At 41.5% G+C, this 14,859-nt stretch overlaps 1 protein-coding gene across 1 annotated transcript in view; it reads left to right on the top strand.

Moving 5' to 3' along the window:
- Nucleotides 1-14,843, top strand: part of LOC120543352 — an 84,214-nt gene extending 69,371 nt beyond the window's left edge. The window contains exons 18-27 of the mRNA XM_039776386.1: nucleotides 271-333; nucleotides 1,939-1,992; nucleotides 2,756-2,925; nucleotides 3,077-3,272; nucleotides 9,308-9,402; nucleotides 9,607-9,706; nucleotides 9,792-9,997; nucleotides 10,085-10,170; nucleotides 10,249-10,318; nucleotides 14,754-14,843. Coding sequence (XP_039632320.1) covers nucleotides 271-333; nucleotides 1,939-1,992; nucleotides 2,756-2,925; nucleotides 3,077-3,272; nucleotides 9,308-9,402; nucleotides 9,607-9,706; nucleotides 9,792-9,997; nucleotides 10,085-10,170; nucleotides 10,249-10,318; nucleotides 14,754-14,837 — 1,124 coding nt within the window. The 3' untranslated portion in view covers nucleotides 14,838-14,843. The remainder of the gene's footprint in view (nucleotides 1-270; nucleotides 334-1,938; nucleotides 1,993-2,755; nucleotides 2,926-3,076; nucleotides 3,273-9,307; nucleotides 9,403-9,606; nucleotides 9,707-9,791; nucleotides 9,998-10,084; nucleotides 10,171-10,248; nucleotides 10,319-14,753) is intronic.
- Nucleotides 14,844-14,859: the final 16 nt, after the last annotated feature.

Raw genomic sequence — 14,859 nt, 5'->3', positions numbered from 1 at the left:
CCAGTCTATTTACTGAACCCAGTTATACCAGTTTAAGCTTTGGGGAGCCTATGCTGGCAGTATTAGGGTAGGTTACGGAGCCATCCCTGAAACAGAAGTGCATTGATAAGAATAATACTCCACAGTATTGTCCACGAGTGAATACAAAATGTCCAGCTGCGGGTTATGGAGTCCAAGGGAGGGAATTACTTTTTCACACAAGGTGTTGGGCATTGTGCAATGCTTTTTAGTGAGTAGCTACAGATAACTAACTTGTTTTTCTCCCAGCAGATGACTTTGCTCGTCCTTTACTGAAGTTTCTGCCACCCGCAAACAAGCTTGGCTGTTGCCTGGGTAAGCTGCACCCATCTCGCTTTGCATGCCAGTTTCCTTCACCCCACCCTTTCCAGCTGTCTGCTGACTTTCATAGCTTGAACCGCGGCCCAGCATGGTATTGCCACACCCACTTCCCAATCTTTAGCCCGTCCTGTCACGTGTTTGGTTTTCCTCTTGGCCACGCCCCTCTGCCAATTTGCTAGGTGATCCAGTTACCCTCGAGAGATGGTGGGCTTCGAAAGGGCAGCCAACTCCACAGGCTTTGGTGAAGCCATTTTCTGGGTAGGCTATTGAAGGCCCTGGTCTGTTTATGGGTGTTTTTCAAAGCTTCAGCCACTTTTCAGGATATTTGTGACATCACAACACAGAGCTCGACGCAGGCAATGACCAGGTGTAAGATTCAAACCTAGGACCCTAGATCTGAAAAGCAGAAGTGCTATGCCAGTCCATACAGCAGAGCAGAGCAGAGGAAAGAAAAAAAAGAATTTGGGGGTAATCTTAGCTGTGAGAGGCCAACTCCATTTGTGGATTATTGCTGCAACAGTAGAAGTGGCCGTAATTCTGTCACAAGCACAGAGGACAGCGAAATTCTGATTTTCATGTCTGACCAGCATGCAACACATTGGCATGATATGCAAGAATGGCAAGAAGATACAGAACTTCCTTTTATTTAATGGAAAACACAAATCTGTGTTCCTGAAGTTCTCCATGGCTTTGTTTTCATACCACCCTACTGTTGGAAATTTTGTGTGAAAAACATTTTTAAAAACCCCAGTATAGTTTAGCAGCACCAGCTGATGTACAAACAGAAAGTGCATCATCGGCTTGTTCAGATGAATTTTGTAACTGAGGTGCCCTAAAGGTTAAGTAACAGCAGCATCTTTGATGGCTATAACAACAAGCACCGTCACCATCAAAAATTCACCGCAGCCGAGTAACCGTGTGGCCCAGACATGCAAGTTAGGGGCGTTGGTGTGTGGACGGGGTATGTGTGTTTGCAGTGTGATGGACTCCAGGGTTTCTCCCACTCCATGCTACCTCGGATAGGCTGCAGCACCCCCCACAACCCTGTCCAGGAATAAGCGGATTAGAAGATGGCAGACTGGCAGCACTGCATCTCTGGACTGACTGTCGGCCGTACCTGAGCTGGCTGACTCGTTCATCTCCTATGGTGGGTTTGTTTCGAGGATGCTCTGTCCATAATATTCAGAGCAATGCTGACTGCTGTCTTCGGAGGGGTCTATGATTACACCAGCCAGTTCTGCCAGGTGCTTTCTGGGTGGTATGCCAGATTGGATTTGTGTTTTTTTTTTTTTTTCTTGGGTTTTTTCCTGCACCATTTACAAATCTGCCGGCATGCAGCTCTGCAATCTTCAGTCTTTGGAGGGGCAGCCATGTTAATTTATAAGCCAACCTCCCTTAAAACTGAATGTGGATGTTTACTTATCTAGCAGAGCTCCCACACGGCTGAACTAAAATACTCGGCATTTCTTTTTCTTGTTTCTTCTTCTCCTCCATGATTACTTTAATAAAGCACCCTGATGATCCTCTCTATGAAAAACACTCGATACAAAGACACTCTTTGTTTCATACATATAAATTGTTTGTTTTGCTCTCTTTCAGCAAAAAGAAACCGCGTTTTACAGGCCGAGTCCATCTTCAAGTACATGGTGAACAGTAAGTCCATGCTGGTTATTTTTGCAGATGCTATTTGTGCGACTGGTTCAGGCCACTGAGCTCAGATAAACTGAAAATGGATGCCTCCTTACTGGGCTGATCCTTTTTTTTTTTTGCCTTTTCTGGGTTCCTAAGAATGAACACTTTGAAATTGCTTGTTTTTTTTTTGTTGTTGTGGTCCAGCGCCTCTTTACTCACATATGATATACCCTTCGACTCAACTTGATGTCTAGTTATGCGAGATGTCAAGCTTTTTGGGGTCCCCCCCCAAAAAAAAACTCAATTTATGATTACTCCCTCAAAGTGAGAAGTCGAGCAAAATGACCCCTTTTATTGACTAACTAGAAAGATTACAATATGCCAGCTTTTGAGGCAACTCGAGCCCCTTCTTCAGGCAAAGATGTACAGAAACTGGAGTTCCCTGTGTTTATATACACACTAGGACAAATACCAACATTGGAAAATCTTTAAGTGAGAAATCTGGAATGTAAAAAATTAATACATTTACTCATTCAGGCTAGGGTTCATTTAACAAGAGAGAAGAACAATGTATGGTCAAGATCTTTGGATAAGATAACTGTCCAACAAAGTCTTTTGAAGTTTCTGACGAAAAGTGTAAGCCAATAGGCATCTTGCCTTAGTGAATTAGATTTATGTGGATTTTCTGGCCTCAGCCCAGTTCATTTTACTGCTGTTACCTTCCAATCCTCAACTTTATGAACCTGCATTAAACTTTGCCTAATGTCTCAATTCCTCTGCTTAGCTGCCGAGATGCTGTACACTGTGATGTTTCTCAAGCCAACTGTTTGGTTGCAGTCACTTGGCAAAATCCTGAGTAAGGTGGAACATGAAGGCTTCCACCTGGTTGGACTCAAGGTGCACCGTTTGGACCAGCAAAGCGCACTGGCACTGCTTACTCCTGCACAGCTGCAGGTTTGTCTTGGAATTTTCAGTAGTCTTATTTCATAGCCTTTTGTTCAGCTTTGATGACTGTGTCATACCACCGTCAGATTCTAATTGAGTTCACCAGAACATCAATGCCCTGGTAGATTAATTGCTGCCACGTCTGACCTTGCTCCAACAGAACCCCTCATTTGTGGAGTCCCAGGTGGAATATCTGACCTCAGCCCCATCTCTGATCCTTTGTCTTCAAAGAGAGAATGCGGTCAAGAGGCTGCTGGATCTTCTGGGACCTGAAGATCCCCTGCAGGCTCGAAAAGATGACCAGTTTCTTTGGAGGGCCCAATATGGCACAGATTTACTCCACAATGGCATCTATGGTGAGTAGTGGAACGACACCACTTGATGCCCTTTCAAAACGTGTGCACCAGCTAAGAGACACTTGTTTTGTTATTTGCTGCCTTTCTGTGAGAGTATCATAACAGTGCAGTCTGCAGAAAAAATATATTTATAAAAAAAAAAAGAGGCAAATAAAAATGGCATCAGTGTCTGGGGAAACCGCAGTTGACAATAATGAAAGAAAGGAATGCATTCTTAAAAACGTAGAGAGTATCCCAACCAGTGACGTGCGGTGAGGTTCATGGCTGGTGAAGCACGAGTCAGATTTACAAATATATGAACCCAACAGAGTAGCTTATTGACTATTCAATTGGCAGCCTGCACATTGACTACTGGTTAAGTTTCATATCTCATCACCGTTCTTTACACACATCGGTAAGGCGCGTATCTGGATAAGAAAGAACATTACATTTATAGTGGAGAGAGTGTATTTGCTCCTCACCCTCCATGTGTTCTCAATTTGCCATTTGCAATTCTACAATTCTCACTCCATCCATCCATTATCCAACCCGCTATATCCGAACTACAGGGTCACGGGGGTCTGCTGGAGCCAATCCCAGCCAACGCAGGGCACAAGGCAGGAAACAAACCCCGGGCAGGGCACCAGCCCACCGCAGACAGTTCTCACTCATTCGATACAAATGACCTTAATTGAAATACGTAGGTTTTTTTTTTTTCTTTTTTTTAAGTTTTTTATTCTGATGCTTTAAGCAAAAGAAACTGTTCAACAAAAGGATATCAAGAAAAACAAAAGAATATATTATTTAAGGACAAAATTTAGTTTTTAAATATTGGATTTTTTTTTTTTTTTATAAAATTGAAACCCGTTTATGGTTTTACCTTTACTTGTAAATGAAGTCCATGCACCTATCATTCTCCGCAAAAATCTCCGTCACTTTCTTCTAAGAGTCCCTCCTTATTTTCCTTTAGTTTTAAAAATCTTAATCTTTTATTTTGGCAGTCAGTCGGAACAAAAAATAAAAATAAATGGACCGCTGCAGTGCACTTGACTTTCTGATATCGCTAACTTATTGGTGCATAGAAGAGCAGCAACGAGCACCTGTTTGGCTCACATGCGCCCCCTTCAGGGAGGCACAGTACTGCCTGCCTCACTTTGTGCCTTTTCACTAAGGTTTTGTGTCCGATCAGCAAGACTAAATAAGTCCCACACATTCATTAAAGATATTAGCCAGAATCTGGAAAGTCAAGGTGTATAATAAACGTTATATTGGTGACATACAGAGACACAGCAACAGGCACACGCCAATCGCAGGCATCAACCCCGTGTGTGAGGGAGAGCGCAGTCCCAGGTGAGGTGAGGCTTGTCACTGCCGCCCCTCGCGTTTCTCTCCTCTACTTGAACAGGAAATGTGCAAATTCAGCAATTTTGACTATAAAAATTATCACAATTATTGGTATCATACAGAAAACAAATTTATAGCACAGACCAGTGGACACATTTATTTTATGTTATCATTATTAGTTTTTTTTTTTTTACTTTTCAGAGCCTCACCTGCCTCCCCTGACCGCACATCCCTGATCCCAACCAATCACAGGCCTTGTTTTTTCTGAGTAAGGCGAGTAGCTCAGCTATCTCAGAACAAAGGAACTGTTTGGTAAAATTTCCCATTTTTATTTGAAAGAATTTTTTTTTTTTTTCCCTAATTTTCAAAACATCAATGGGTGTTAACTGCAAATTTCTGTTGCAGCCAGACATGATAAATAGTACTGAGATTCAGGGGTCCAAGGCCTCGGGGGAACATTAATACATGAACAGCTTTTGCATGATTTAAACCTTACTTTACCCCCTCAATTTATTTAATATAGCGCCAATTCATTTTTTTTTATTAAATTTATCAAAAGCAAATAACATTCCATACAAACGACTCAGACTTAACAAAACTAAATTCAGTTCAACACCCCCACCCAGGAGAAAGAGGGGAAGGCCAACAACCAGAGTAAAACTTTTAAGAGTAGAAAAGGGGGAAGAGAATCCATCTCCCCAGTATAAAGCTTATTCTAAAATGTTATGGATTTGATCCTGCCAGGTTTTTAAAACGTTTTGCACAGATCCTCTAAGTGAGAATTTGATTTTTTTCCCCAATTTCAAATACTATGCAACATCAGTTACCCACTGACTTAAAAGAGGAGAGTTAGGATTCTTCCAGCTGACCAAGATAAGTCTATGTGGCAATAGTGTAGTAAAGGCAATTACAGTTTGTTTGTCCTTCTCCACTTTAAGCCCCTCTGAGAGCCCACCAAACACAGGTGCTAGTGGATTAGGAGGGATTGTGACACCAAGGCTGTCTGAAAAACATTTCAAGATTTTTGGTCCAGAATGATGTTAATTTGGTGCACGTGGTCCAAAACATGTGGCCCAGTGAGGCTGGAGCTCGACTGCAACTTGCGTTCACGGGTTGGCTCTCACCCTGGAAACATTTTGGTCAATTTTAAATGAGACGGATGTGCTCGAAGATTTTAAGTTGAATAAATAGATGCTTTGTGAAAATTGGGCAGATTTTGTTTAGCAAAGTTTCTAACGTCATTCAATTTACTGTCGCGTCTGAATGTTCTGTCCCTCTCCCTGTATGTGTTTAAGCTCCAGTTCAAAAACACCGCTTAATTTATGTAAGTGAATGTGGATGTTTGGGTGAGTGGACCCTGCAAGGCTTGGACTCCAGCTAAAAGATGTCAACGTTGTTTTTGTATTTGCAGGATTTCAGCCTGTCAGGAACCGTAAAGTCTGGGTGGCGTACTCAGCACTAAACTGTTCTCTGGACTCAAATTTATAAACGAGATGGGCACAGCGAGGGACAACAACCAGATTCAAATAGCCAAAGAGCAAAGTGCAAAGTTTACTTAGTCCAAATACTAAGGTGCAGGGCAGATATAATAAATAATCCAGTTAAAACTCCAGTTGTGGGGATTCAAAATTAAAAATAAATACTTATAAATGAAGCATTCCAAGACTTGCGGTTGTGCTCCTTAGCAAGTCCATCGCAACTTTCTTTTCCCTCCGTCTCCCCAGCTCCCCAAGAAGTGGGTCTTCCCTCCTGGTGGCAATGCCAGCAGCTGCGGTCGCCATCACCCACACTTGGCCTACAATGTCTGTTGCCAGCTGTTAACCATAGTGAGAGATGGAATCAGTAACAGATAATTTGATCTTGGAGGAGTCTTTAGCTTCAAAGATTGCTCTTCATGGCTGTGTAATCACCAAGGAGAATGCGGGTAATTTATAGACCATGTGCACCTTATGCTGCTAACCCTTCTCTCATGACACCCCCAAGCACACTGGTACACCAAATCTTGTGTGGCTTCCCAAACACCAGAATGCACTCAAATGCCTTTCATGGTCTCCTTGATCACCAAGGGCCTCATGTATAACGGCGTGCGTAGAACTCACACTATAACATGACATAAGCACAAAAGCGGAAATGTGCTTACGCACAAAAAAATCCAGATGCATAAATCTGTGCGAACGCCAACTTCCACGTTCTTCTGCTACATAAATCCTGTTCAGCTTGAAAAGTAACGCTCATGCACATACGTGCCTGCTTTCCCGCCCCTTCTCCTCCCAGAATTACACCTCTTTGAATATGCAAATCAATATAAATAGCCCTTAAGCTCAGCGTTCTGTGAAAAGACAATGGCAAAAGCATGGGGTAAATAGAAGAATTTCAGCGAATACCAAGTGGAGGCAAACAAAAACTTAATATTTGTTGGTTTTAAACAGTGATATAATCAACAAAAGAAAGCTGATCGAGTGACACAGTTTATGTCGGAGAAACTCAAAAGCTCAATTTCACAAAGTGCCCGAAATAAAAAAGAAGTTGTCAGATATCAAAGTCACCATGACAAGGTGAGTCGTAGCCCATCGTCTGAGTGTCACACGAAAGCTTATTAGGGTACAGAGAAAAAAAAAATAGGCACAAAGTGGTGGGAAAAAGCTCAAAATGTCAACTTTAATTTCGAAATTTCCACTTTAATCGTGTAGTTTATTTTATCATTAAAGTAGAACATCATAAACTTTATTTTTAAATCGTTTAATTTACTACTTTCTCAAATCCCATCATAACTAAAGTAGCACGTTAAATGCTTTGTTTTGTATTTGATCTACTATGTGTGTGAATCACTACGTGCTTCTTAAACCGGCTTTCTCTTCCTCTGACAGGACACAGAATCCATTACACTCGCGATATTACAGCTCTCTGAATAATTAAAATACTGAGATGTATACTTGATATCATTTTCATGATGATAGGAGTTAAAGCATGTTATTAAACATGGGAACACGGTGGTGCAGTGATTGTCCATGTCTCAAACAAGATGCTTGCTGTGCCGTGCACGACCTACTGTCTCTTTCAAATCTACTAACCTTCAATACTATCCATCTATCCTTCCCTTGTCGCGCAAGTCCCAGTGAAGCATACAGTGCGAGGCAGGAACAATCAGTGAACGGAGCGCCAGTGGCTCGCTAGCGCTGTGGCACCATGTCCTCACATGTTTATTTATTAACAATATAGATTATTCAAATGAAGTTAGTTTTATCTGTATAATATAATAAACATATTTTGCTGCATTTCATCTTAAAAATGATATCGTCATCATATGTAAATACGCGCTTCATAAAGTCGCTCAGGTTGTGCAATATTACTGTATAACTGTATAACTGTATCGCAAGTTTACAGTGAGGTGATTGTACTTATAAGTACAAACAGTTCTACAAGGAGCACTTGATGGACTGACTGAGTGTGTTTAGAGCTCTTGGGATAAAACTGTTTCTGAACTGCGAGGTCCGTACAGGAAAGGCTCTGAAGCGTTTGCTGTACGAGAGCAGTTCAATAAACACGATGGCTGAGGCAGCGTGTGCTTGATGCTGTATACCAATGATTCTCTATCCAATCATCTGCTGTAGATCTGTGATTCACACTCAGATACAGTGATATAAATACTCTGAGTGGTGCAGTGAGAGTAATATGGAAAAAGATGATCCGATGTGGCAACTCCTAATTGGAGCAGCTGAAAGACGAAGAAGGTGCAGTGAGCGTACCGATGCTAAAGCAGCAATGGTATTTAGAATAGCTTGACCATTTTGTGGACCATTATATTGTTACTGGTTAATTACAATCAGATGCATTAAACTAATAAACAATATGCCGTTCAGTGTATTTATAAAGTCGTGTCAGGGATGTGGATCTAAAAAAAAAAGGGAAACCGCACTGGAACAGCAGCACTGCTTTGACAATGGGTGCCACCAGTCTGCAAAACCGAGCGCAGAACTTGCGTATGCCAGGGTATAAGCTACTGTGAAAATATGTGTGGCTTTACGCCAAGTTTAGGTTTTATACATCGCGATGTGAGCGTGGAAATGTTCGTACACAACATTTTTGTGCATAAGCACCGTTTATACATGAGGCCCCAGATGTCGTTAAAGCTTCATGAAATGTTCTGGACTGCAGGATGCTACATAAATGTCCACCATTTTCATCGATCCAAAGAACAGGAGGTTTTTCTTCAAGGCCTACCATGATAGCATTGCAAGATCTACAGCTATTGCGACAGCCTCTAGGGTCCTTCTCCGTACTGGGTTTTTCATATTAATAGTGTGTTAGGTGTTTTCTTTAAGAAACACAACTGGAGGGTGTGGACAAAATAAAGTAGAGGACAACTTAAGCGTAAACTGAATAAGTAACTCTTACCCTTTAAGCACTAGCTCCATACATTCCGAGGTTTAGCTTTAGTGAGACGATTAGGCCCAAACAGTTATTTCAGATAAGGAATATGAACGTTTTTGAGGTATGACAGTTATACTCACTAATCACAGCTCTGGAGAGTGTGCTCCACATTGATTAGCACATACAAGTTAAGAATTTCACTGTGCTCTTCACATGTGACAATAAAGACCCAATGAACTTCAGCAACAAGCCCATCAGGCATGGCTAACTATGCCCTTGTGTACAGCCTTGTGAACGTTGTGGTGACAGATGCACTCAGCATTGCTCTTCTTTATTGGCAGGATCGCCATCCTACAGTAAGGCTGTGAAGGACGTAAAGCTCTTCTTCTCAGATGGCATATGCTGCAAAGAAACTCTGTTAATGGAACAAGAAGAGGTACAACACACACACACACACAGACCTGTGATGCATATTGTCTTGCTAAAGCAGTGTTGGACTGAATGGCTGTTGGTTGATGATGTGCAACTCTTAAACAGAACATCATATTTCACACTAATTGGCCTCATCTTGTATTTCTATACTACCAATTATTTGGATAGTTGACATGCAAGTGCTGATGACTTTGTTTTAAATAAACAGATTTTGTGTGCAGCGTCCGATCCATTTATCAAGACTGAGCACTTGTGCAGCTGCAGCCCAGCAAAGAGACATTTTATTGCAACTATGGAAGCGTCCCCAGGTAAGTGAGGCCTCATTTCTAATACTCTGTATCTCTCCGCTATTACTATGTGACACTCTGTTTTTCTCCTTCTCTCTGACTTAAGCCCGCAATGCCCTTTGCCAGACAACATGTCTTCTTATTTCCGCGTGCATCCTGTGCACTCCCCAGCCTTCCCTCCACATCCAGCTGCTCCAACAACTGTTTCTCAAAGGCTTCAGCTTGGTGGGTGGGCGTCTGAGCCATCTTGACAGAGCACAGGGACAGCTTGTCGCAGGCATGCTGAGGTCATTCCAGGAACAGTTTGCAGTGGTGAGTGAAGACATAGCTAGAAAAGCCAATTGAACGATAGCCCCAAAGTAAAACTGTCTTCTGAATGAATGTCTTTGTGGCCACCAGACTGACATGCTTTCCAAAGGCCCCTGTCTCATACTGGCATTGCAGAGAGAGAATGCCGTGACCTGCTTTGACTCCATACTTGACAGGTAAAGCTCGTTTTAGAGTCTGGGACTCTTTATTAAAAACACGCCACAGGTGCTTCAGTGTGAAATCTTATTTTTCAGTATTTGCTGGGAGAAGCCAGAGCTGGAACGAATCGGGCAATCGCTGCTGTTTCCTCAAAATGAAACCCAGGTGAGTTTCTATGGAGGCCGTGAAGTGACGTGAAAAGAAAAGAAAAATTGTTTCTTGCACACATAAGAAAATATCAGGTGCTCACGTGCCACCGGTGGGTCAGGAGCTGCTATTGTTTATGATAGTGGTGGTGGGTCCCCACACTGACAATTCTTCTCAATTCACCACTGAGGACAAGCTATGATGTTCATGATCGATTAACAATGGGGGGCTGAGCTCACATTTGATAATCGCACCCCACCCCCATCATGATAACCTTGCAATAGTCCAAGCCCACCCATGATGGTCATGCTTGACGCACCAAAGGGAACACTTACTGAGGAAAGAAAAGGTCACCAGAAAGGTTGGAAAACACGTGTTTAGGGGATCCAGACGTTTTCATACAAGGACTTGCAAATTTAATAATGTGTGACCACCATACGCGCATCGATGAACATAATTATGTTACAGTTTTTAACAAAACTAGTTACTCAAAATCAGAGGCTGCAGCTTAGAATCTAATCAAATATAAGAGCCACCGTCTTATTCCAGTACAACGTTGTCCATAGCTTGTATGAAGTCTTTACATTCTCTCATCACCTTGTAGTAGTCTCATTCTTTCTCTTACTCGGCTTGCTACCAGGACTCTCAAGCTTGAGATGCAAACCGAAAATCCTCCTGAGCCCATCCGTGACTTTCAGCCCTTTTTTGCTTCTACTGCATTTTCACGGAAATCAACCAACGTCCATGCTGCATTACTGATATTCAAGTCTCACTGTTAAATGCATGTTCAGGTCAGCGTTTTCTTTGTTTTTATATTATTGGCGTCAGTCCTGGATGGCTGTTTTCTCCAACTGTGTAAAGTACAAGTGAATGCGTACCACGTTTTAGCTTCAGTACCAAGAAAAACTATGTGAACCCCTTGGAATTCCCTGGTTTTATGTATTAGTTGGTCATAAAATCTGATCTGATCTTCATTTGAGTTACAAGTCTGGGCAAACACAATATGCTTAAGCTAACAATACCTACATTTTCATGTCTTAATGAACAAACACATCAAACAATCACAGTGTGCTATGGAAACAATAATTGAACCCTTGGACAGACCTCCTTTGGCATCACTAACCGCTTAAAAAAAAAAAAAAGAGCTTCCATTTGTAGATCAAACCCTCACGTGTTTTATTCCTCCTTACAGAATTGCTTCAGCTCAGCCACATTCTTACAATGTCTGGAGTGAATGGCTCTCTTGCAGGTCTCAGCTCTGAATGGGCACTCCAAAATGTGAATTTTCTTTACTTGAAGACATTTTGAAGTTTACGGTCATCTAGTGGACAGTCACCCTAACATAACCCGGGTAGGATACCTTGATAAAGTTGGGAATTTATTTTCCTTAACACGGATGACAAGCTGCAGGCCCAGAGTCCAGCAATTCTTGATCGTAGATCTTGAGTGCTCCCTTCAGAGAAGCTTGTTTCACATCAGCAGATGCATCTTCTAAATAGCAAATGCTAACCAGCTATATATCTCTAAGCCACACCTCCAATCTAATCTCATTGGTTAGCCTCCGCTAATCCTGGACTCCAACAGCAACATTTATTTATATAGCACATTTTCATACAAAAAAATGTAGCTTAAAGTGCTTTACAAAATGAAGAATAGAAAAATAGAAGACACAATAAAAAATAAACATAAGTCAACATTTAATTAACATAGAATAAGTAAGTTCCGATGGCCAGGGTGGACAGAAAAAACAAAAAAACTTCAAAGGCTGGAGAAAAAAAAAAAATAAAATCTGTAGGGATTCCAGACCAAGAGACCACCCAGTCTCTTTTGCTAAAGTCATCAGCCAACCTACAACCTGTGAATGTCTGGATGGTACATTCCGTATGTCCATGAACAATATAAAATCATCTGTACGTTATTAATTACAAGAATAGATTGAGTGAAGACAATATTTTAAGACAAATTTATACGTATATGCAGTTTTTTTCCCCCCAAAGGGGTTCACACTTTTTTGCCACTACATATAGCCCAAGTACAGTGGAACCACGGTTCACAAATGTCTCGGTATACGTACAAATCGGTTTATGACCAAAAAGTTCGCCAAACTTTTGCCTGGGTTCACGACCACACACTTGGTATACAAACAAGCCAGTTTCCCTTTTGGTTTGTACATGTTCAGTCCTTTCCTGTGCAGCGAGCGAGAGAGAGAGCACGACACACACACACACACACACACACAAAGGTGCGCAAGACAGAGGCGCACGCACACACGAGACAGAGGCACACACAGGCGCTCCAGGCTTGCGAAAGAGACACACGCACACACGAAAGAGAGAGAGAGAGGGCTGGACGCATAAGGTAGAAAAGGCTTGTTTTTGTTTTCAGTTCTGTTTCCAGCGATCGGTTCATAGCGGGCATTGTTGCAATGTTACTTTTCTTGGTGGTTTATTAAATTACAGATTTTTCAAATGTTAATTTTTTTCCCTGTGCTTAAAACTCATTAAAAAAAAAAAGTGTTTCTAGCGAGCGGGTCGTAAGGCTATAGCGCAAACTTGTGCGGTGTTAGTTTTCTCTGTTGTTCAAGGTTTTCTTAGTGTTAGTCAATGTTTTTACATTTAGTTTACTATTACGCTGTGCATTCTATGGTATAATTAACTATATTTGTGCTTAAAAACTAAAAGAATATATATATTTACATACAGTTCTTACGGTCTGGAACGGATTAATTGTATTTACAGTAATCCCTCCTCGATCGCGGGGTTGCGTTCCAGACCCCCCGCGATAGGTGAAAATCCGCGAAGTAGAAACCATATGTTTCTATGGTTATTTTTATTAATTTTAAGCCCTTATAAACTCTCCCACACTGTTTATAAATATTCCCCGCAGAGTTATACAGTATAGTCCCTTTGTATTCTCTTAGATATTAGGTAAGATTCATTGAAATTATGTATATAAACACACTGTTTATATACAGTAAAACCTAAATATTTTAAAGATATTGAGTGTCTCCGATATCACAAATGTTACAGCCATTACGATAGACAGGCCACCAGCAATAAATACGTACAATGCAAGAAAAATAGTATACAGTAAATGTATGTACAGTGACACTAAACATACGTACATGTACTAAGTACTGTAAGTAGAAAATTATGGTTACTCACCAACAATGACACGATGACTTGTCCGATAACAATGAGTTTTATTTTACTGCACAACAAAGGAGAGCGTTACTGCCCTTCTTAAGGAGCCACTTCAGGCGATTGTGTAGCACTGCCGTTGTTGTTCTTCAATCCAAACCCCTAAAGCAGATTCCATCCAGACTACTGCCTTATTACATTCATTAAAAGGACACTGCGGCCGTAGATCTTATATTCCTTTCCTACTTTTTAAATAAAAAGAATCGTAGCCTTCAACAAATCCAAAACGTTTACCTTTTCGGCAATCGTTAACATCTTCGGTTTGCGCTTGGGCACGGCCCCTGAAGCAGTAGCAGATCGATTTGGAGCCATCATGAAGGGCTTGACTATGCACAAAGATAAACACAAAAGAGCACAAAAGTTAACTCTTTACACAGTGAAACACGTTGATGCTGAATGAGCGAGACGAGACTTCCTGGTTAACACTGCATTCAGCACACAGGAACTTAACTGCATGCTCTGATTGGTTAGCTTCTCAGTCATCCGCCAATAGCGTCCCTTGTATGAAATCAACTGGGCAAACCAACTGAGGAAGCATGTACAGGAAGTAAAAAGACACATTGCAGAACCCGCAAAGCAGCGAAAAATCCGCATTATATATTTAGTTATGCTTTCATATAAAATCCGCGATAGAGTGAAGCCGCGAAAGTCGAAGCGCGATATATAGCGAGGGATTACTGTACATACAATCCTATGGTGGAAATTGCTTCTGTTCACAACCAAATCAGTTTACGGCCGAGGTTCCGCTGTACTGGAGTGAACGCTTTCAATTAATTTTCTTCAATTTGTGATAATTGTTGGAATAAGCTTCACCCTTAAAACTTTTTTTTTTATATCTTAAATCTGCATCTGACCCTATTTTGCATTATTTTACATTGCAGTTGGTGGCTGACCTCTGTGTCTAACCATTCAGAAATTATTAATACAAAAAAATTACAGAAGCAGCAGGAAGATATCAGTATTCCTTAAAATTTTCACTACCTTGACCTACTCACCGCGCTCAGTCAGATGACAGTCTTTGCATATCACCCGACCATCTTGCTATCTTTTTGCAGCTGAGATACAATATTGCAAGCCTTCAGTGTCAGGTCTGTTTGTAGTTCTTTGCAGAAATGCAACTTTAGCAAAAAGTTTAGCTGTGGCAGTACACCGTCTACAATCTGACAGCAAGCTAAACATCTTCTCAAGATGCCGGAGGGTTTGGTGAAACTGACCGCTCACATGTGTTTAAATGAATGTTCTCTTTCTTATAGGCCAATAAGCTGCTGTGCTGCCTTTTTGAATCCTGCTGTAGTACGGGCAAACGCACTCACTCAGGTCCCTGGACTCCAGCATGAGGACCACACAAGAGGAACTTTG

This window comes from Polypterus senegalus, chromosome 13 (genome assembly GCF_016835505.1).
Source record: "Polypterus senegalus isolate Bchr_013 chromosome 13, ASM1683550v1, whole genome shotgun sequence".
Taxonomy (NCBI): domain Eukaryota; kingdom Metazoa; phylum Chordata; class Cladistia; order Polypteriformes; family Polypteridae; genus Polypterus; species Polypterus senegalus.
The sequence above is the reverse complement of the archived record's forward strand: the minus strand, read 5'-3'. Positions and strand labels throughout refer to the sequence as shown.